General features: G+C 34.7%; 1 protein-coding gene across 1 annotated transcript in view; it reads right to left on the reverse strand.

The window, feature by feature from the left end:
- The window catches only part of AIMP2 (aaRS-interacting multifunctional protein 2), an 87,612-nt gene that overhangs the window by 29,756 nt on the left and 32,318 nt on the right, over positions 1 to 25,538 (reverse strand). The window contains exon 3 of the mRNA XM_090398376.1: positions 12,519 to 12,738. Coding sequence (XP_090254502.1) covers positions 12,519 to 12,738 — 220 coding nt within the window. The remainder of the gene's footprint in view (positions 1 to 12,518; positions 12,739 to 25,538) is intronic.

Raw genomic sequence — 25,538 nt, forward strand, 5'->3', positions numbered from 1 at the left:
CTATGTAAAGATTCTTATGTAATTTTATACATCTGAAGAAGTCCTTATTAAGGATGAAACTCAGTTTTATATGAACATATACCAATGTATTATGTTGCTGGTTTCCTCTGGGTTTAGTTACATAAAGTATTTCCTATATTATATATATATATATATATATATACACACACACACACACACACACTAGGGGGGCTCCGCCAGGGTGGCAGAGTCCCCCTAGATTCCCAACCAACCTACATTCCCAACACTACTCTGAACTTTCATCCCCTAACTAAGCCTTGGTTCTCCAAAAAGTGTGCCAAGGCAGTACAAGTAAAAAAAAAAAAAAAAAAAAAAAAAAAAAAATCAAGCATGCAACAACTGGCTTACCACCATCTTTCTTTAATGCTTATACATGAGCCTGAAAAAGTTGCTAGAAAACTATGAATTCTTCCAAAACAGCAGTCAGGCTTTTTGGTCTCTCACCAAAGCAATGGGTCGAAACCTTTGCCCAACACTACTCTCACCACTAACAGTTGGCTCTTGCATCATCACTAACAGAAAAAGCCAACCTCCTGGCTTTACACTTTACCTTCAATACACACGTAACTGATGATGGTAAATGTCCTCCAACCATTCCAGATGTCCAATACTCAATGCCTCCTCTGTCCTATCAAAGAAAGAGAAAAGAAGAATATTGTCCAAATTAGACATTGCACCTGGCCCTGATGGCATCCATTCAATTGACCTGAAGGTTTGAGCACCAGAAGTAACCTCTATCCTATACTGCCTGTTTATGCTCTTACTCCACTGGCATCTATCCCACAGCCTAGAAAATGGCTCATGTTCAACCCCATTCCCAAGAAGAGTGACAAATCACTACCATTGCCCTATCTCATTCACCTCAGTCCTATCTAAGTTAATGTAGAGAATCATCAATGCCTAACTCCTGCATTACACTGAAGGAACCTGTCTAATATTTTACCACAAGCACGGATTCCATGCTCCTTAAGGATACTGACAGAAGACAGCTGAAATACTTTGGACACAGTGAATGGAAGGAGTACTTTTCAGAATAGTAACAGAAAGTGAAGTTTCTTGGAAAAAAGGAAGGGGTAGGTCATCAATGAGATGGATGGAAGGAACGGTGTGTCTGGAGGACCACATAGTGAGAACTGGTGTGGCCCATCACTGACCATTCGGAATGTGTTGATGTCCAATGAACAGATGGATTCCACTGCTACTGATCAACAGGAGATCTACTCACATTTCACCCATCTCTGGACAAATACCATGGAAAAGTTTAGTGAATCTCAAGATTCACCAAACTTTTTTATTTGGTCAAGTCCCATGAGAATGCAAAAATAACTTGTTTGTCTCTGTATATTTTGTATTAGATATTTTTGTAAATAACCTTTTGGAAGTTAACTGTATATACTCCTTTAATAAGAATATGTTAGCGTGTTAAAAATAAAGGCAATGTTTATGCCACCGGAGCTGTATGTAATAGATCTACATGGCGGCATAAGAAAGGTTGTTTATAAACTTTGTGTGTATGAGAAAGGCTTACAAGCTCTGCACATAACACCTCCAAAGTCAGTCAAAGGTTCAAACAACTTACAATATAAGATGAAAGAATCATACTGAATTCTTTGGGGGGTTACAAACTTCGTGCGAGGTCTCAGAGAAGGCATAATAAAAAGGGACAGAGCCAGGCATATGGGGGCTTCCCAATTCCAGATGTAGCCAGAGCTTCCTGTTTCCAGCAGTTGCAGAAACAGAGCTTCTAGGCTGCAGACAGGGCTTCAAATCCTTCAAACCTGGCGACTGGAACTTCTCTGAAGTTCCAATCACCGGGGTTTGAAGACAAACAGTCCTCTCTTTGGACTGGAGAAAAGTTTCCAGTCCAAAGAGAGGGAGCCTGGTTGACAGCAGTTCGAGCTATTTCGAGACGGCAGACAAAAGAGGCAGTTGTCCAGTCATTTTTGGGCGAGCCCCAAGCAGAGGAGAAAAGGCGAGGCAAATTACCCAAAGCAACTTCGTTTGGAAGTTTTGTTCTTTTTGCCGTGGGAGAATAACCATTACTGGAGCTGTATGAGTCCACAGCCCGCTATGTTCCCGATGAGATATTTCTGAAGCCACATTTCCTGAAGGAAGCTCAAGATCTGAGATGAGAGTATTGTCTTAGAACTTTTTGTGTGCAAGACCTTTGACTGAATGTGCGATATAGAGCTTTTGTAAGTTATATACCTTTGTACAATTCCTCTTATAATGTGTTTTAGTTGGACATTTAAGATTTAGATTAACAGTAACAAGAAGTGTCATTAAGAGAATCTATTGGCATATTTGAAGTTGATATAAGGTTTGTAAAAGTAAATTAACCACACTACCGGCCAAGACATCAAGGTTATAATGGATGCGTCAAGGTTATCATATTAAAATTGTAATACCATTGATATTACATTGAAATATATGATGGATACGAAGCGTATGAGGACGCGTATTTGATCCATAATGGCCAGTAAGGTGGTTAACACAGAGGTAGCTAATCTCTTTGCAAGTAAACTAGGAGCTTAATAAGTGAAAACTGTAAGCAGAGAGTAAATAAGTTTTTGAGTTAAAGAGATTAATTATTGTTGAAGTAGAAAGGTTCTAATTTATGCTAAAGAATTTTTACAGATGGATGGAGAAAGCAATTTCCCTAATGTTTAAATTTGTGTATATTTCATAGTAATGTAAATAAAAATGTGTTTTGATTTTTTTTTGTTAAAAGAGTGCTGCCTGTTTGTTTATTTACAACTGCACTGTTTCGAATTAAATGAGACTTGTGAGCGGAAAACTAAGTGAGATAGCTGAAGTGTAAAGTTAAGTAAAAGTATTGACCACGGCTGTTTGTGTAAAGTTTTACTGAAGGAAATTGTGTTAGACAAAGAGACAGAGAAATCTACCAGCCGTATTATTGAGTTTTATGCTAATTAAATGATATTAGTGGTGCAATCTAAATTAAATAAATTTTCTAGTATCTTAGACATAAGACTTGTAGTGTGAAGGGTAGATAAACATAGTACGTAATAATATAAGCAAGAAATATTCAGAGAGAGAGAAAGCGTGCGCAGCTAAATTAGAATAACGGCATATATAAAGATATAGAAGGTAGAGATAAAATCATCATCATCAAATTCCTGACATGTACCCTCAAGGGGTGTACAGGATATGATAGTATTACATGAAAAATTTACATCATTACTAACTTCCTATCTACAATTTTTCTCCAAATCAGTCTATTACTTGTCAAGACTCCAATGTTATCATTATTAGATCTTATATTTCTATCGTCTAAGTCACATTGTACCGTATCAATCCACCTATATCTTGGTGTTCCTCCGGGTCATTTTCCTACCAACCTGGCAGAGAACACTTGTTTTGCTAATCTTTCCTCGCCCGTTCTGTTTAAGTGACCATACCACCTGAGATTCGCTCTGCTAACGCATTCCTTGATGCCGACAATGTCAAGTTCTTTCCTAATATCCTCGTTTTTAATATGATATTGCCATTGATGCCATCTGTTCACGCCTCTAATCTTTCTCAGGACTCTCATATCTGCGGTCTCTAGTCTTTGGTCAAGTGTTTTACTTCTGACCCAGCTCTGAGATCCATAAGTTAAAACTGGTTTGAACAATGTCTTGTATTCAGTTAATTTAGTGTTACGACTAATTTCTCTCTTATTCCATATGAATTTATTATTCAATTGACTTCCTACCATACCAGCTTTGTTGATTCTGTTGTCTATTTCCATATTCAATTTACAATCTTCACTAAAAATCGTGCTTAAGTAACTGAAATGTTTTACTTGTTCCACAGGTTCCTGTTCACAACAGAGTTGACATTTTCAACAATTCTACATATTTTCATTGTCTTTGTCTTTTTAATGCTGACCTTCATACCATTACAACAGTTATTCAATTTAGTCAGGAAATCTTGTAAACTTGTAACAGATTTATTCAGAAGTATAACATCGTCCGCATAAAGCAAAGAGCTGACATTAACATTTCTAATTCTGATATTATGTTTAATACCACATTCCTTCATAATGTGATCCAATAGATAATGAATAACAGAGGGGATAATGTACATCCTTGTCTCACACCAGATTTAACATTAAACCACCTTCCTGTACATCCTTCAATTCTAACTGCCTACTTACAACTCAAATACAGACTAAGTATTGTTTGATATAATGCCCCATTGACATCATATAACTGTAGCGTATTGAATAGCTTCTCTCTTGGCACCTTGTCATAAGCCTTTTCCAAATTGACAAAACTTAAATACAGATCTTTGTTATATTCCCATGCTTTCTCGACTATTTGTCGTAAAGTGAAGATCTGATCCTGATAGCCTCTATTTGGCTTGAATCCAGCTTGTTCTTCACCAAGCTTTTCTTCCACAATTCTTCTCAACCATTTCTCAAGTATACTTGCATAGATCTTGCCAGGAACACTCATTAGGGAAATACCTCGGTAATTCTCACATTCAGTTTTATTTCCCTTTTTATATAATTTAGAGCTCTACTCCAATTATCAGGAATTCGTCCCTCTGTCCAGGCTTTCTAAACTATGCAGTGCAGCCACTGTACGACTTTTATACCACCATACTTCAGCATTTCTGGTCAAATATCATCTACTCCTGCTGCCTTTCCACATTTTAAGCCTTTGATGGCTTTTTCTACTTCAAGTATGGATATGTATTCCTGACGGTATGCCTGTTGAGTGTTTTTTTACCACTGTGCTATCACTGCTTGTTTCATTTAGCAATTTTTCGAAGTAATTACTCCGCACTTCAAGGATATCTTTTTTCTCCAGTTTTCATGTCACCTTTATCATCTCTAACTCCTTTTACAGCACTCTTTCCTCCATTTCTAAGCTTCTTCAACAACCTCCAGAATATCTTACCACCTTCTTGATAATTTTCTATGTTCTTGCCAAAGTCCTCCCATGACTTTTGTTTAGCTAGTTTTACACAGTATTTTGCTTTCTTATTTATTTGTCTCTGTATTCTCTAAGAGCAAAAGCTGACTTATTTGCCAGGAACTTTTGACATCCTGTGTCCACCATGGAGTCATGATTTTTCTATCCTTGCAGACAACCTCACCACATGCCTCTCTGGCTAAATCAATCAGGGTTTTCTTCAAGGCTTGCCACTGAATCTCCAAAAGTTTGGTTTCTGTTCTCAAACTCTTTCATTTTTTCTTCAATAATCTTTGTGTATGTTAGTCTACAGTTCACATTTGAGAGCTGCTCAACTTTTATTTGCTTTAAAACTTTCTTACATGTTATTCTTTTCAATATGAAATTCAATTTTATCCTGCTCAAGACTAAATACTGATCACTTCCAATTTCAAATCCTCTGTACACTCTGGTGTCCTGCACCAGGGAGAAAACATCACTATCAACAAAAATATAATCAACGAGACTTTTCTTATTCCTTGCCTCTTCTCTCCATGTGAATTTGTGCACATTTTTATGTTGGAACATGGTGTTAGTAATAACCAGTGCATGTCCTGAGCAGAAATCTAACAGGTATTTGCCATTATTATTAGCTTTGCTCTTTTCCCCAAATTTTCCCAAAATATTTTTGTATGACAATCATTTCCTACCTCTGCTATTCAGATCCCCAACAAGGACCAACTTTTCCTTTTTCATTGTGTCAGTTGCTTTTCCTAAAGCATCAAAAAATTCCTCCACTTCTACCTTAGTAGAACCTTCTGTGGGACCATAGGCACAAATAAGTCTCATTGTCCAGTTCCCCATTCTCATATTTGGCCACATCACTCTACTTGAGACTGCCTGCCATTCAAGAAGATTAGCCTCATATTTTGTGTTGAATACTATGGCTACTCCTTCTTTTCCTTGATTGTCATTGCCTGAATATAACATTTTGTATTTATTGCTGAGAAAGATCTCACCAGTTTTTGTCTTTCTTGTTTCAGTCACCCCTATTATGTCGATCTGGTACTTATCTAATTCCTCAGCTAGCGCAATTTCTTTGCCATTCAGGTTTCTTATGTTGATAGTACCGATCTTTAACTCTGGTGATGTTGAGTTGGGGTGTTTTTTCAGATTTGTTCTAGTAGCTGACTTTTCGCTGTTCGCCCTGGTTCCCTGGCGAAAACAACGGGGTCCTTGTTTAAGCAGCGACGCCTCATCCTCGTTCGTTGAGTATCCAGGTAGATACCCAACAGGGTGCACCACGAGAAGGTGAGGATTGGAAATTAGCTCAGAAGGCCTGGTCGGTTCTCTGCATTCCTTTAAAGGCTATGTGGAGGTCTCCTCTCAGTTATACAGCTTTGACCCTTAAGCGCCCCCTAAAATAAAGACCTTAAAATAAAAAGAAATTAACAGTATGTGATTACAATGGCGCAGCATTTGTTTACAATACTTGACTAATACATAAAAGGGCAATCTGACTGATTAATAACCAATTTCTTACCGACTCACTCCACCCACTGTGACAGAGGCATTTGACTTCTGCAATACATATGTTCTATAAATATTTCTAAGACATATGCTCATATGAAGTAGCACCAATACTTCACATCCACGCTGTTGTAAATCTGTTGGAACACATGCAGTTCCATCTGACTTCCCTTCACAGTACAAATCGAAACCCACCGAAGAAGTTTTTTTCCCTCTTCATCCATCCCTGTTACTGCTGTATTGTGGAACAGTGTCTTCCAAGGTATACAATATACAGGCCTTCGAATCAAATGTAAACAAGTTTCTCCTTTCCTAATCCACTAACCATGCATGGAACTAATATACCATAGGTTGATCAACCAATCTCTTGTGCATGGGTCCCAACATAAAAAAAAAAAGAAAAAAAAAAAAGTTCTAAATAAAAAAATTCATTTGTTCTGTTTTCTGTAATTTTGCTTATGCGTAGTTTCTGCCACACATAAGTAGCATTCGTTAATGTACAAATTCTCAACATTTCCTTTTTTCATTAATTGTTATGTTATCTAGTAGGAAATTCAGTTTGTTGTTATAAAGGTTTTGAGCTTTAAAATGTTTATTTACTTTTTTTTTTTGAGCCCATACATGAGAGGTTGGTTAATCAACCTATAGTATGTTAGTACTGTGTATGGGAAAGGAGAAACTTGTTTACATTCGATTTAAAAGCCTTTATATTGTATTCCTTTGGAATCACATCACGAGGAAGATTGTTCCACAATACAGCAGTAGCAGGGATGAAGGAGGAGGAAAAGAAACTAGTTCTGCAGATTTCAAGGTGTACTGGAAGGGATGTTGGGTGGCAGATGCACATGTGTTTCAAAGGACTTAGTACTGAGTGGGAGAATTATTAATGCTATTTCAGATGAACATTTGCCATGGAAATATTTATAGAATACACATAATCCAGGAACCAAATGCCTTAGCAAAAGTGGGAGAAGTGAGTTGGAAAGAGATGGGTTATTAATCAATCTAATTTCTCTCCTTTGTATACAGTCAAACATTTTGAGGGAGCTTTTAGGGATCCCACCCCATATGTGGGAGCAGTATTCGATAGCTGGGTGGATTTGTGATTTGTATAATGCTAGCAGCTGTTCAGGCTTGAAGTAATGTCATGAGCAAAAGGAAATCCTACTTTTCTAGAGGCTGAGGATGCAATGGTTGTGATGTGTTTATGCTAGGAGAGGCTCGATGTCAGAGTGATTTCAAAAAGAGAAATCTCATTCTGTCCGAGTGTTGTCAAAAAATAATACTGGGAGAAAATGCTTCTTTTTTTATGAGAAATGAGATGGAACTGGGTTTCACTAGCATTGAAACTGACAAGGTTATCTTGTCAATTTCAAATGGAGATCAGAATTGAGGGCAGTAGTGGTTGATGTTCTATAGGTTGAGGTGAGTTGTGTCGAGTAAGATTTATCAAATGAAAGGGATGAGTGCAATAAGCTGTCATCTGCAAGACTGTGTATTTGGTTGGAGGTCAACAGAAGAAGTCATTGATATATAGAAGGAAGAGGATTGGTGAGAAAACAGCACCTTGTGGAGCACCAGCATTAGCTGAAAGGTGAGAGGATAAGAAACCATCCACTATTGCACATAGTGTGCATCCAGACAGAAAGCTAGCAATCCAACTGCAGAAGCCTTGAGACAGAACAAATGATGGGAGTTTGCTTATTAAGCATTGTGCCAGACTTTTGTAAAGCTTTGTAGATATCAAGTGCAACCACTTGAGATTCACAAAACTTCTCCATGTCATTTGTCCAGAAATGGGTGATATATATGAGTAGATCTCCTGTTGACCAGGAGTGACAGAATTCATACTGGTGGTCATTTATTAGCTAGGTGCCTTCGAGGTAGGAGCTGAGAATTGCTGGTTCTCTCCAGCAATTCTCAGTTTCAATTGATGGTAGTGATTTGTTACCATTTTTGGGATTGGGTTGAATATAAGCCAATTTTCAGGCAGAGGGATAGATACAAGCAGAGTAAGAGATATATACAGGCAACATAGGATTATGAGTTAGTTCTGGTGCACAAATCTTCAGGACAATTGGAGGAATGCCATCATGTCAGTTATGCATGCATTGGAGGCAAGCTTCTTGTACACACCTGAAACCAACTTCAGAAACAGTTTTGTGATTTAAAAGTGGAGAAATCATTCCTACAATGCAGTATATATCACCACATAGCTCTCATACTGCTAACAGTTAGTTAAAACCATGATTTTCCAAAGTTTTCAACAGCATTTCCAAAAATCTGTCTGAGTTATATTAATCCCATCTCTTGTTGCTTTTTGCTTGCTTGAGAAAAAGTTAGTCTCAAATAATTGGCCTTAAACATAGCAATGACACTCTGATCCATAGGCTGCAATAATGATGTGGTGGCTAGCAGAAGGATTTTAACATTTTCATCATCAGAAAGAGCAGTAGGATGACTTGGTGCATTGTCTATTAAGAACAAAATCTATATCATTATCTTTGCAGTAACATTTGACTGCAGGACAAAAATAAGTTGTAAACTATTATTCACAAATTTGTTGTCACCTATGCTTTCTTATTTGATCACCAATATTACAAGAAGTGCACTTTCAGCATAACCCTAAAAGAGCCTGTGGATTTTCACCTCAATAAACATGCAAAGGCTTTAATTTAAAGTCACTAGATGCATTTCCACCTAATAGAAATGTCAAATGGGATTCTGAAATTTTATACCTTGATTGTGATTTTTCTGCTAAATAAGTGCATGAAGACATCTTCTTCCAAAACAAACCTGTTTCATTGACATTAAAAATTTGTTTATCCTTGTAACCTACTTTTTCAAGCACTTCTTCTAACTCACTAGGAAATTCTGCAGTAGCATCATTATTAGCACCTTTCACCAATAATTTGAACATTATGGTGACCCATATGCTTTTTTCAAGTTTCTCCTTTATCTCCAAGTTCTCCAAACTTATAGCAACCATCTTGCTTTAGCTTGAGTCATCATCCGGCTTAAGGGATTTTTTTCTTCTTACTGCAGTCTTCAATCTATATCATTAAAAGAAGGTCCATATTATCCTTTATAGAGTGTCTATGTTTAACAATTATTTTTGAATAGCAACAGCATCTTATATGACAAAAGTCATAAGATGCTGTGTTTATTCCATACTTTTATTTTTTATTTGATCTTTCTTCTTAATTAGCATTCATACCAATGCTACTTAAGAAGGAAAAAAAAAAAAAACTAATAACTGATACGAGAACTAAAACAGAGTCAGGGAAGCTAAATTATAAAGGGAGGAATGGTGAGAATGTGAGTGTAACAGTGACAATGTTATATAAGTGTTAATGATGAGAATGGGCTTTGTCATGGAAATGTTGAAAAAAAGGGAGAGAAAGATTTCGACTTTGTGTTCGTCCACTTCAGACCCATCAAACGTGTGCAAAGATGGTTATATGTATAAGGCATTAGAGAAGAACAGAGATCTGAAAGTTGTCTGACTGTATCATACAGGCAAGAGTATACAAAAGAACATGAAGGTAGATTATTATGTCTGTACATGAATGCTAGGAGTATCAGAAACAAAGGGGTAGAGTTTATTGCCTTAGTCAATATGTCAGGACCTCAGATTGTAGGCATTAGTGAGACCTGGCTATCAGAATCAGACATACTACCTGGTATCGAGTGTAAAGGGTACACTATTTTTGGGAGGATAGGAGAGGAGGAGGCATGCTGCTAATGATATCAGATGGCTTGAATCCAGTTAGAGTTGAGACCTATGATTGTAGTACTTCTACCAATAGTATTTCATGTGGAAGTGAGTTTGAAGCCATTTGGTGTGAGGTGGAATCTAACAAGATCAATTACATAGTGGAGTGTTGTTACAGACCTGGTGGATTGGTTGCTAGTGATGAAGAAATGCATCATCAAACAGAAAAGATTAACATGAAACAAGTAATCATAATGGGATACTTTAATCCAATTATTGATTGGGTAGTAGTAGAATCTCATGATAAGAATGAAAATACATTTATTGAGCTCTTGCAGGACAACTTCCTCAATTAGCATATGACAGAAGGAAATCGAGGGCAAGGAGTGTTAGATTTTATTATAGTGTCAGAGGGCGTTTCAGTTAAAGAGTTAACTATTTTGCCCCAGGTTGGTGAAATTGATCATGTGGTATTCACTTGGGAAGTGACTAAGTTTATGAACGTTCCATTCAGAAAAGGTTACACGCTAAACTACAAATAAAAAAATTATGACCAAATGAGGAGTATAGAGAGTTCAGCGGAATGGGATCAGTTGCTGAATGGGAAGAATATCGACAGTACATAGGAAGCATTTACACAGTACTTAAATGATGCAATGAAGTTGCAGGACAACTTCCTCAATTAGCATGTGACAGAAGGAAATCGAGGGCAAAGAGTGTTAGATTTGATTATAGTGTCAGAGGGCGTTTCAGTTAAAGACTTAACTATTTTTCCCCCAGTTGGTGATATTGATCATGTAGTATTCACTTGGGAAGTGACTAAGTTTATGAACGTTCCATTCAGAAAAGGTTACACGCTAAACTACAAATCAGAAAATTATGACCAACTGAGGAGTATAGCGAGTTCAGTGGAATGGGATCAGTTGCTGGATGGGAAGAATATTGACAGTACATGGGAAGCATTTACACAGTACTTAAATTATGCGATATCAGAATGTGTCCCGAGAGTTTGAAGAATAAATGGGGTAGGAGTCAAATGGATGTGTAATCTTATTAAGAAAGAGATTTGTAAGAAAAGGATGATGTCCGTTATGAAAATTATAAGCAGCGGGTTAGAAGAGTCACAACTGTTGTACAGAAAGCAAAGTCTGAGTATGAAAAGAAACCGGCTCTGTATGCTAAAGATCATCCACGAGAATTCTATTGATATGCTGCAAATAAAAGAAAGAATGAACATGAAAGAATAACTCTTCTAAATGCAGATGGTGTGAGGATTATAGATGTATAAGAAGTTGTTCGACTAATGAGTGCCCATTTTGTTAAGAGCTAACAACCTGGTGTATGAAGGTGTGTGTGAGGATTATAGATGTATAAGAAGTTGTTCGACTAATGAGTGCCCATTTTGTTAAGAGCTAACAACCTGGTGTATGAAGAAGAGGTATTAGAGCTGTAGCTTAAGCTGAATAAGAATTCAGCAATAAAGACTGATGGGATATCAGCACGTGTGCTAAAAGAGTGTCCAGTTGACCTGGCCATTCCTTTGACCAGGCTGTTTAATATGAGTTTCAGAACAGGTGAGATTCTGCAGGAATGGAAGGAATGTATGGTAATTCCATTGCACTATGGTGGTGCAAAGACCGATGTATCCAACTATCGACCAATTAGTATCTCAGGAGTGGTGGTGGTGGTGAAGATTTTGGAGAAATTGGTTAGGGGTGGCATTCAGAAATGGGTTGACAGTTAATCTCATCATTTCTAACTGAGTATGCAGGCTCTGTTCCTGCATTATATAAGAATATAAGAGTATACACTATATATAAAATTTTCAAATATCTAATGGAGCACAGTAATGGTTCATTGTCTAGGATTTAATGGGTAATTATCTAGTATTTAGCCAGCATGGCTGGCCTAGTGGTTGTCTATTTGCTCAGCAACCAAAAAGCTACGGTGTGTTGGTCCCACAGATGGTCATGGATGTTTAGTTTGAATGCCTTTTAATGGTAGAGAATTTCTTTGCCTGCTGTGAGTGAGACCAGCACCTTTATTTGAAGTTGCTTGAAAAAGTTCCAGTCTCTATAGCATCATTTCTGGATTTTCTCTCTCAGCTCACAATATTAATACCTATGTCCTACAGGCATACATTCTTTTGAGGATGGGATTCACAGAAAAAGATACTAACAATAAAACATTTTGAAGAACAAGTAGATTGAAACTTCAGGGTGCCTAATAATTCTCCATCCCAATAATTTGGCATATAAATTAAAAAAAATAATAATAAAATAACAGCTATGATCTATTTTAAACACAAGGTAAAGTCATTAGCAAACACTTTTGTGGAAAATACTTACTAGTCTTCCAGATAAGTATAAGATTAATTTTTGAAGTGTCAGTTTCCTCTGAGTTACTTCCTTTTAGAGTGGAAACAACAGTGGGAATTTCTCTAATAGAAGAGTGGATATAAGTGGATAATGTGAGTTTTATTCTCAGTAAGTTGCACAATATCCAAATACTAAATGGTGGATGTTCGGGATCAGCTTTAATTGCTATATCTTTAATTGCTGAAGAAGCCTATAAAGTAAAATTGTTCTTATATAGTTTTCACTATAAAACAAAGTTCCATTAGGAACTATATAAGTACTTTTGAAGAAGCATGCAAAAAGAAAAATAATTCACACAAACGACAAATTGTCTAATACTGATACTGTACTTTATATTACACAAAAAATTATATTCCCATTTTTGACTATATTTTACTTTTGCATAAGAAAATATGTTCGTCATTCTTGTACAAATTGTTTTCATTATAATTCTCTTTGCTTCTGTGTACAGATTTGATTGTCTGTTTTTAATTATGGACGATCCAGAAGCAAATGAGAAAAATGCAATACTTCACTGAAAGTACTACACTATATTGAGAACCTAGACTGAAGATATATGGCTTACAAAATATAAATGAGAAGCAGAAAGGAAGGGATATGATAGATATATAGAAGTGATTAAAGAAGTTTTACAGATTAGATGCTGAAAACGTTTTCCAATACATGACAGAACAAGAGGTCACCCTTGGAAGTTCTGTATAGGAATGCAGCTAATAAGGGCATGAGGATTAGAGCTTTCATGCTTGGATAGTGTGATGGCAGGAAAAATAAAATTTGCCAGAGAGGGTGTTGTATGACAAAGTCAATAAGTGATTTGTCAGTGAATGAGTTTAAGGAGAAACATGAATATAGTATAAATAATAGCTAGTGTGGTCCTACTGCAATGACTCTCACACTTCAAGAAGGTTCCTCATCATCAAATTCCTGAAATGCACCCTCAGAGGTGGGTATGCAGGATATTATGATAGTGCTACATGAAATATTTACGCAATTACCAGCTTCTTATTGACAATTTTCTTCCAAATTAATCTGTCAGTAGTCTAATAATCAGATCCTATATTTTGGTCTTCTAAAGCACTTCTTACTTCCCCAATACACTTATATCTGTCTTCCTCTGGGATTTTTTCCTGCTATCCTGATCAAAAATGTCTGTTTTGCTAAATCTTTCCTTACCCATTTGTTACAGCTGTCATTCAATTTGGTTAAGAATTCCAGACTTGTACTGAATTTCTTTAAGAGTATAATATCTGCATAAAATCAAGAGCTGAGATTAATCTCTCCATTTCCATATTAGGTTTTAAAACAAACATCCACATAGATGAAATATATCAAAAATTTATTTTTTGTATTCTTGTTTTAAAAGCGTATCACAATTTTATTTCATTTTCAATGGGCACTTTGCATCTGTTGTGTCGTCCTACCTAACTGACTGTTCCATTTATGTTGGTTATTTATTCTCATCTTTACCTCTTTAATTTCTGTTATATTTGGTTAGTTGTTAATTGATGCTCATCTGAATATAAAGAAATTCATATTATACCACGCCACTCTATATTCAGATTAGTCTAAATAACACTGAGGAATCAATCATCAACTAAACTTATATTATCTCTTTATCTTCAGGCTGAGGTTATTACTAGTATTTTCAGGCTTCCGCATAGGTCCGAATAATTTTATGAGCGGTGCAATGAAAGAAAATCAGGCAAACACCAAGTTTAACTCAACAAAAGAAAACATTTAATGTGGAAAAGTACAATATATACATTTAAGTATAACTGTCTGCAAAAGGCTATCCAATTAAAATATTATAAGAATTCACATTTATACATTAATAACTTCTCAATTAGGTTTGAGGATCATGACTAATGTTAACAATTGTTAATTCACAAAGCATTAGTATTTCTCTGACATATTTCACTCTAACCAATTGGATGAACCATATCATAAATATATTAGCTCAGTTTAAAGTATTCAGAATAATTACAATCCATAAATTATCAAACATTCATTTATCAGTTCTTTATGTTCAGTCAATCAAGTTGAAAATAGTTCTTAAAAGTTTGACCTTCCAGATGTTACGATAATTAATCTTATGACAGGCTACACTTTATTCCTTCTCAGTCAGCTAACATTTAATAGAACAACATGACACTTATTATTTCGAGGGGAAAGTACTTCAGTACATCTAACATTCGACCATTAATCGACATAACACCACAGCTAAGGTTAAAATATATTTGACGGAGTTAACAGTTACAGCTTCACAGGTTACAGAAAGGACAACTCTTACCAGGTTACTGCTTCTACACATCGAATTCGCAAAGGCACATTTGAAATTCTTGTAGACTTTTACTTTATGGCTACACAATTCTAAAGAAATCTTCCACTATAATAACTGAATTATAGACAAAGAAATATACAAGTCTTGATGCACTAGGTTTCAGTTATCTACTAATTCCTTATTTTCTTCTATGTATTAACTTCGGTTCTGCACTATTCTTCCACTAACCATTTGTAAAATATTGTAGTATCAGAAGCTTTAGAGATAGCAAATAATTCGAAATGCCTATTAATTCCCGGTCCTTTCGTAGTCGATTTACGGCATATATCAACTCCCCCTTCTGTTACACACAACCGGTCTCCTTGCTATCTTTAAAGCTTCTCTCCTCTTTACTTTCGTTTTCCAATCAACTACGTTCCTTCTTCCAGCCAAAATCCGGTTCTAACTAGTTCAGCTTATATCCACTGGCTTCCTTGTTTATACACAGTAGCTCATGTTCTCTGCAAGAGCTAACTAAAATAAACTCCGTTTCTCCTTCAGCAGCCAATCAAATCCAATCAGAAGAATTACATAACATCACTCTTACATACAGAAATAAAAAGGATATATCACAATTCATATAATATACATTTAAACTTACATATACACAGTTTCTTATAATAACTTTTACAGAATAAACTAAATAAAATGAATGACATACTTATATATAGTCTTTTCATTATTATTACATATTCTAAGATTAAATAATTAATTAATAACAAACAAAACTCAGAGCATTTATGTGAATAATATATTACAAGCAAGAGACTAACAAGTAATATTTACAAGTCTTGCTTATGACATGGTGTATTATGTTAAATGTGAATGTAGTATTAAAACATAAAATATCTTCATTCACAATTTAACAGCATCCATGTATTTAAGGACATGTAAACATAAGACCTGTATAGTGGTTAATACCACTTTCTTTCATAATGTGATCCCCATACATGATCTACTATTGAGACTCAAACATATATTATTTAGGATAAAATAACCAGTTTGAAAAGAATTAAACCTTGGTTGCTCATCAGTGGTGAGCAATAAAGAAAACAGTGATTGATTCAGAAGTGGAGAAGCTGTCTGTAAAGATACAAAAATCAGAACTCCATGGTTCAATCAAGAAGAAAAGCAGTCATGGAAAAGAAGAAAGCATATAGAAATTTCCTGACAAATAAGTCAGCTTGTGCTCTAAGCAAATACAAAGAAAAATGTAAAAAAGCAAAGCACGGTGTTTATGAGAATATGAAAGTCATGGATAGACTTTAATATTCTGGAAGCTATTGAAAATGCTCAAAAATGAAGGAAAGAGTGCTAGAAGGAATCAGAGATGATAAGAAAACTAAAAGATATTCTAGATGTCTGGAATGATTATTTTGAAAGATTGCTAAATAATAAGCAAGTGACAATGCAGTGGAAGAAAACAATAATATCACTACTTGAAGTAGACAAAACTATCAAAAACCTGAAATGTGGAAAGACAGCTGCAGTAGATGATATCTGGGCAAAAATGTTCAAGTATGGAAGCTATAAAAGTGTTACAATAGCTACACTGCATAATGTAGAGGGTCGAATTCCAGATGATTAGAGAAGATCTCACATATTAGAAATCTATAAAGAGGTAAATAAAACTGAATGTGAGAACTACACAGGATTTTCTCTATTGAGTATTCCTGCTACTTGTGAAAAGGTTAAGAAAGATTATGGAAGGGAATCTTGGAGAAGAACAAGCTGGGTCCACACCAAATAGGGGCTGTCAGGATCAGATTTTTGCTTTAAGAAAAATAGTTGAGAAATCACAGGAATATAGTTAAGGGGTCTGCATTTAAGTTTTGTAAATCTAAAAAAGGCATATGACAGGGTGCCAAGAGAAAAGCTGTTAAAAATGCTAGTTACGTGGGATATTATATCAAGCAACACAGTCTATATTTCAGTTGTAAGAAAGAATTAATGGAGGGTACATGATAGAGTTAGAGGTATAGTTCGCCTACCGATTAGAGATCCTTCGACACTTCTGCACATGTCAGAAAAGGGAGAATCCATTCCGATAATAGGGTAATCAATCTGTCTTTTGGGATGAGTTTGTTTATTATTACAGGTCAGAAAATTTAGCTTTTCTTTTATGAACATTGCTGTTTTTAAAGTGTAACTATTTTGCTTGTATAATAGTTGGAAAAATGTACGTAGAGTATTAACAAAATTAAAAAAGATATAGCATAAAACAAAAATTTAACTAAGTTTATTTTTAAGAAAGTTTTCTATAAAATAAAAATAATTATACAGAAAAACAGAAATTTTTTTTCAAATGAACTTTGATATTCTAAACTTGCAGTTGAGAGAACTGAGACACTTTAATGTCGTAAACCGATTAATTATTTATGATTTGTTACGACTCTTTTAACACCCATGCAAAAAAAAATGTTGGAAAAAAATACCATTATCAAATCCTTTTAATCTTCAGAGTCATCTGAATCGGTGTCTGAATTGCCATTACTTTCACTTAAACTGATCACCAAAGGTTCGCATAATTCTATCTCTGTCCCAATACATATTTTCCAATGAGGTGACATGAGAGCAATATTTTCCCCAGTTTTGAACTGTAATACTTTCAATTGCCTGTTCTGAAAGCTTAAAAAGTTTCGACATGTCAACATCCCCAGTTACGTTGCGACGGCAAATGAAACTTTTCACTTCTGCCCAATTTGAGGCTACCTCCATATCGCAATGATATGGTGGTAGCCTCAAAGCTAGAAATCCATGCTCTTTGAGCATCGTGTCGAATTTAAATAGTTTAGTTGTGGGCGAGTTTCTTTTGACCAAATTAAGCAATTCAATTTTTTGCATATCTGGGGAGTGAGAAATGTTATTTGCAGAGAGCCAATCCAGAAGAACTCGCTTCTTATTAGACCAATTTGGAACTTTGTTTAATTGAATAGAGTGTTATCAATTATAACAACAGCATTTTTAGTAAGGTTTGGAATCAGTTTTTCTTCTGCCCACTTTTCGAAGATCGTAGAATTTATTTGCCCATGGTAATCTCCAGTAGTTGAATTGCTTTGTATAGTAAGTTTGAATTCGGTAAAAAACCCATTTCTCCACCCGCACACAAAATTATTATGTGCTGCAAGGCATTTCCGGTTTGTAGCACTCCACATTCTTCTTTAGACTGCCAACATTTTCCATAAGTTAAATTACTACCAATCCAAGTTTTATCTAGATATACAATTGGTCTTTTCTCCTCCCTGAAACGTCTTATTGCTTTCAAATACTGCGTTCTAGATAAAACAATGTCACTTCGCTCCATGAAAAGTTTCCTTTTATTCTGGGACTTTTTAAAACAAAATCCAATTTCATTAAGTATTTTCCTTAATATTTCTCTTTTCAAGAAAAATTAATTTTTTCTTTAAGCACAGGAATCAATTTCAGAACAGTTGGCACTCTTTTCTCGACCACATAAAATTCGTGAATAGTTCTTATACATATACACAGCAACAGACAAGAAAGCATGTGATTTCACATGTTGACGACAAATTCGTACATCCTTCATTTCTTCCTCCCCTTCAGCATGAATCGACTATTCTTGGCAAAATGCCAAGGAGAGACCTACAAACAGTAGGCGAACTATATGAGATAAGCTTTACCATTAGCTCCATTGTTAATCATCATCAACATGGATCACATTACGAAGGAACGTGGTATTACAACTGATATCAAAATTAGAGATGTAAATCTCAGCTCTCTACTGTATGCAGATGATGTTATACTCCAAAATAAATCTAGTACAATTCTGCAGGATTCATTGATGAATTGAATAACTGTTGTAATAAATTTTGTATAAAATTTAGCAATAAAAAGGCAAAAACAGTGAAAATTGGCAGAAGCATCAAAAATATAGACTGCATCTTGAAAGGAGAACCTAGAACATGTAAAATATTTCAGTTATCAATTCTCAGTAAAATTATGGAGACTACAACCATACTAGGAATAATTACTTCAATTTCTAGACATCTTGACCATCACTGTGTGCTCCAGGTGATGACTTTAATATGAAGGTTGAAATGTTGAGAAATTAAAGTAATTATTCTTAACACAGTTGTAGTCTCCATAATTTTATTGAAATGAACGCTGATCACCATGCAACACTAAAGGAAAGAATTTCTGTTATCAAGGCACAATTTTTTGGGGAAGATAGCAAATTAAATATGGAAACAGACAACAGAATTAGCAAAAACAGTGTAGTAGGCATTTAACTGAATAAATTTGCATAGAGTAAGAGATAAATTAGTCTTAATACTAAACTAGCAAGTATACAAAATGGTATTCAAACCAATTTTAATTTATGGATTTGAGAGCTGGGTTAGAAATAAAACACTTGTTGGATTATGTTAAATGTGAATAAAGTATTAAAAAATAAAATATCTTCATTCACAATTTAACAAAGGCCTACTCTTTCTCTGAAAATTTTTTTACATAAGATTCATTGGAGGAGGAGGAATCAGACTTCTCACCTCCTTTTCGAGTTCTTAAGTAGTACCTAGCTTGAACCAAGCTAGATTTGTTATGTTTTATATATTTATTTCTCTCTGCATTTCCTCTTGGATCCTTGCTGTTTCTAACATAAGGAAACATTTGTTTTCTGTGCCTATAATGACAGAGAACAGGGTAGAAACTCTGTTCTCTGTCACTAATACCTAGTCTCAGTTGTCTCATGTCTTGGTAATCCATTCTTCTAGTATTCCTTCTGTGATCACTCATTTCCTTGTACTTCCATTGACGTTCCAAATTTCTAATTCTATTATGTAAGGCAGTTACCTCGGCAAAATTAACTTTAACTGTTAGTTGATTTTCAGTGCCAACATCTGATTTAGGTATGGATATTTGTTGCTGTGATGGTTCATCAGTATCAAGTTGTGTTTCAGTCTGATAAAGCACATCAGAATTTACATCACCATCTTTTTTAGTTGATTTACTTACAGATGACTTTACTTTAGTAGGCAGTTCCAATCCATCTGGTAAATAAAACTCCTTTGTCTGTCGCCTTGTTCCATCATATATATGATTACTTACTATTTCTTCTGATACTTCTTTTCCTCTTCATTAGTGATATTTCCCTCTTAGAAAAATTACAGGAGAATTGATACTTTGCTAAGAAATTTGTTCCTAATATAATGTGGGAGCTTAAGTTGGATGTTGTGGGGACAACAAGCAAATCCATCCAGACACATAGTCCAAATTCTGGTATGTAAATCCTTGCGCGAACTTGCTCATAAGCTATGAAGCTTGAATCTGAGAGAGTAGTAATTCTTATAGGTTCTCTCAGTTTGGTAGTGCTCTTTCATAACTTGTTTTTTAAGCTTAAGAAATTATGATACTTAAGATACTGGATATAATGCTTCTACCATTCTAATGGTAGAAGCATTATATCCAGTATCTAATAAGATGCCACACTTAGAACCTAGGATATCTCCTCTAATTCTCATCAATTGTTCATTTAAATTGGGGGATTTCTGACTTTTATTATACCTTCTATGAGGTATGTGTCCAAATTTTGAATCCCATCTGTTATTAGAGTACTTTCTTTTGTTATAGAAACAATTCCTGGCAAGATGTCCAATTTTATTGCAACTATAACATTTGCAATAAAAGAGGATCTCTATGTTCTCTCTCTGTCTGAGGTTGAGGGACAATGGGTATTTGTTGTTTAACAATTTCTAGTCCTTGAATCACCTTATCTAGACTAGCTAAAATGGGTTGATTTTGTTTTTCCACCTCTTGTTTAATTATTTTATTAATTTTATCTGTTGTAGGGGTTTGGTCTTCTTGAAACTTTACAATAATTGCCGTTAATTGCCTCATTAAGACTATCCATTATTGGTTGTTGTAATTCTTTTATTTCCTGGTGAATTAGGGTTTGTACTTCTGCTATCAGCTTTTTGTTAAATTGCTCTTTACTTTCAGTTATGCAATTAACATTACTTGGACTTTCTCAAATATTCTTTCCTTTTTCCTTTACATCTTTATTTTTCTTTTTAATCTCAGATTGGTTCAGCGAACAATCAGTCTTATTTACAACATTCACAAGACCTACACTGGATGAGGGACAAAAGTCTCCAATTATTTGTTCTCTTTCCTTGACCGCTTTAAAATATTCTTCCAAAGTGTTAATTCTCTTTTTGTAGGCAGTCTCTCTTAATTCTAATTTTATGCCTTGGCGAAACTGTTGGAACACAGCCCAATCTAAATGAGGTTTATCTTCATTAGACACGTTTAAACTGTGGGAAAGAGTTAATATGCGATTGTAAAAATCTGTGACACTTTCTTTATCCTTTTGTGTGGTTCTCTGTAGTTTCCATAAGTTAGGACCAATACTTCTTAATCTAGAGTACTGTGAAATCAAAACATCTTTAAATACTTATATTAGTGAATTCACATCCTGCCGACTGCACCATTTTGTTGGATCGTCCTACCTAGGTGACTGTTCCAATTATATTGGTTTGGTAAACTTATCCTTATTTCTTTAAATTCCGTTTTTCTTCGATAGTTGTTGATTGATGCTCATCTGAACATAAAGAAATTTATATTATACTGCACCACCCTATATTCAGATTAGTCTAAATAATATAGAGGAATCAATCATCAACTATACTTATATTATCACTTTATCTTCAGGCTGAGGTTATTATTATCTTTTAAGGCTTCCCGCAAAGGTCCGATTAATTTTATGAGCGGTGCAATGAAGGAAAATCAGGCAAACAGCATTATTTAACTCAATAAAAGAAAACATTTAATGTAGAATTGTACAACATATACATCCAAGTATAACTATCTGCAAAAGATTATCCAAATGAAAAAAATACAAAAATTCACATTTAGATATTAGTAACTTCCCAATTAGGTTTGAGGATTATGACTAATGTTAACACTTCTTAATTCTTAAAACATTTGTATTTCTTTCACATATTTCTCTCTATCGAATTAGGTGAATCAAATCATAAATATATCAGTTTAGTTCAAAGTATTCAGACCAATTACAATCCATTAACTATCAAACATTGACTTCACAGTTCTTTATGCTCAGTCAATCAAATTGAAAATAGTTCCTAAAACTTTCCAAATGTTACAATAATTAATCTTACGACAGGCTTCTCTGTATTCTCTCTCAGTCAACTAACACTTAATAGAACAACATAGCGCTTATCATTTCGAAGAGAAATTACTTCAGTACATCTTGAATTCGACAATTAAATGATATAATCAACAGCCAAGGTGAAAATATATCTGACGGAGTTAACTCTTATTGCTTCACACAGGTTATAGAGAGGACAATTCTTACCGGGTTATAGCTTCTACACACCGAATTCGATAGGCACATTTGAAATTCTTGTTGACTTTTACTTTATGACAACACAATTCAAAAGAAATCTTCCACTATAATAACTGAAATATAGGCACAGAAATACACAAGTCTTGATGCACTTTGTTTAAGTTATCTACTAATTCCTTATTTTCTTCTATATCAACTTCAGTTATGCACTATTCTTCCACTAAACATTTGGAATTTATCGTAGTATCAGAACTCCCATAGAAGTAATTCAAAATGCCTATTAATTCCCGATCCTTTCCTAGTCGATTTACGGCATATCAATTCCCCTTCTGTCACTTGCTACCGATCTTTATGCTGTCCCTAAGGCTTCTCCTCTTGTTTACTTTCGTTTTCCAATTAACTGTCTTCCTGCCAAAATCTGGTTCTAGCCAGTTCAGCTTACATCTACCGGCTTCTCTCCATATCATAGCCATTCACGTTCTTAGCACGCGCTAACTAAAAACAACTCCGTTTCTCCTTTACCAGCCAATCAAGTTCAATCAAAAGAATTACATAAAATCATATCAGCAGAATTCCACATATTTACATTCTCTTTTAGAAATAAGAAATAAAGAAATAATTCGTAATTCACATAAAATACATTTAAATATGATAAATACAAATTCTTATACACACAGCTTCTTACAATATTAATACAGGAATAAATAAAATAAATTGAATGACATTTTAATACAGAGTCCTTTCAGTACTAATACATATTCTAGATTAAATAATCAATCAATAATAAACAAACTCAAAGCAATTATATGAATAATAATTTACAAGCAAGAGATTAACATCAAATAATATTTACAAGTGTTGCTTAAGTTAAGGTAGATTATGTTAAATGTGAATGAAGTATTATAATTCTCAAATATCTTCATTCACAATTTAACAATAGGATGCAATTCTTGAAAACCGAGACGAAAAATACATGCAGTGAGATTAGAAGTTTCGTAGATAAGAATGAAAGAGTGCAAAAGGATACAATGAAGAAAAGCAAAGAAAAAGAGCTGATGAACAACTCAAGAGTAGAATGTATGGAGATTCTATTATTTGAGTATGGTAAATAAGAGGGTCCACAAGATCTGTTTAACAGGAGGCAGAATTAGCAAGATAATTGATGTTCTGAATATGAGAAGTAGAAGAACAAAATAGTTGTGGTTGTTGGAACAAGTCCACAAGGACTTACTTTAGTGAGTATGGGAGTGGTAAACTTGAGGTACCTGATGTAATATACATTGTTATATAATCTGTAGACTAGTCACTCCCCCTCCTTCTTTCTTTTCTTTTTGTTCTTTCAATGCTTCAATTCTCAAAATGACACCATCATCATCATGGGGGACTATAACGCAAAAGTAGGGAAAGGAGCATCTGGAGTCACAGTTTGGACTTGGGATAAGAAATGATAGAGGAGATTGCTTAATATAATTTTGTCAATGCTATTAGAGTATTTGAGGGCTAGGGGTGGATCTCCTATTTTGCCATTTCATTTTATCTTATGCAGAGGGAGCAGCCAGATATGGCAAATCAACTTCCATGGTTAGAAGCAGCAGGATACATCATTACTGATCTTTAGGCTGATGATGAATGACATCAACATGGGACATGGATAGAACTTCCTTAATGGCCATAGTACTGCGATGCAAAAAGGAAGAGGGGGAAACTATTGCATTCAACCTCCCCAGACCAACCACCATGGCAAACACAAAAAGAACTGGTCCTGAGTTCCCTGCATCCCTTAAATAGGACAGGAGTGCTAAGAATCTCCGGCTAACCAATTAAAATAGGAACATGGAATGTTAGAAGATGGAAAGGTGCGAAATGAAAATACAAATGTTAGGCCTGAGTGAAATAAGATGGCCAGGCTCAGGTAAATGTTGCTCCAACAATATAACCCTATATTACTCTGGAAGCAGTAATAATACTCACTGACATGGAATAGGAATATCAATAAGTAAAGAAACATCCAAAAGTGTGCTCAACTTTATTTCATTCTCCAACAGGTTAATGCTCTTACAACTCAAAGGCCAAGCAATCAACATTAATGTTATACAAGTATATAAACTGACTGCAGACAAGGATGATGCAGAAATTGACCATTTGTATTCTAAAACTGAAAGAACTTCTCAAAATGACACCAACATCATCATGGGAGACTATAATGCAAAAGTAGGGAAAGGAGCATCTGGAGTCACAGTAGGACAGTTTGGACTTAGGATAAGAAATGATAGAGGAGATTGCTTAATACAATTTTGTCATGAAGAAGACCTAGTAATTAAAAAAAGTGGTTTGAGCTACCAAACAGAAGATTCTACACATGGAAGTCCCAACAAGACAATAGCAACAGTCAGAAACAAAATTGATTATACCTTAGTCAATCAACGTTTTAGAAGTAACACAAAGACCTATCCCAGTGCTGACTCTGGTTCAGACCATACTCCACTAGTAGCAGAACTCAAACTGAGACTAAAGAAAATCCAGAAAACAAAACAGATAAAAAAAAACAACTAAATTTAAAAAACTTAAGGAATGCAAAAATAGAAAAAACTTAAATTAGAACTTAATAGAAAAATTACTTGGAACTCCAATGATGAACTAGAAGTGAATGAATTATGGAAGAAACTAAAAGAAGAATTATTACTACATCTCACAAGAAGGAGGAGGATTGGATGACTGCTGAGATCTCATCTCTTATCAATCAATGCAAACTGCATAAAGATAATACAAAATATAACGAGATACAGGTCAAGATAAAATCTAAAATAAAAGAAGCAAAAGAAAACTGGATGAAAAAAAAATGTAATGAAATTGAGGATCTACAAAAAAAAAAAAAAAAAAAAAAAAAAAAAAAAAAAAAAAAAAGCCGACTTAAATCTTCACAAAAAATTAGAAACAATTCTCAGAATTGATGAAAAAACGACATCCTGTGATACTTAGGACTAATGATTGGAGAGATAATCTTGGAGACATCTAAAAAAGAACAAGTTTGGAGTAAATACATAAGGCAATATTTTATGATAATACACAAGACTTAAGAAATTCAAGGAATATAGTCACAGGCCCACCTATCGTGAAGTCTGAAGTAATAAAGATGATCAAATTAGCAAGAAATGGTAAAGCATGTGGATCCGATGAACTACCAGCAGAAATTATTAAACTAATCAATGACAGTAATACTGATAAATTTGTAAAATTATTCAATAGAATTTATGACACTGGTAAACTACCCTCTGACAGGATGAACTCAATCTTCATTGCATTGCCTCAAAAAACCTAATACAAAATCTTGTGATGATTTTAGATT

This window comes from Typopeltis vanoorti, chromosome 9 (genome assembly GCF_054136105.1).
Source record: "Typopeltis vanoorti isolate ZY-2024b chromosome 9, IOZ_Tvanoo_1.0, whole genome shotgun sequence".
Lineage (NCBI taxonomy): Eukaryota > Metazoa > Arthropoda > Arachnida > Uropygi > Thelyphonidae > Typopeltis > Typopeltis vanoorti.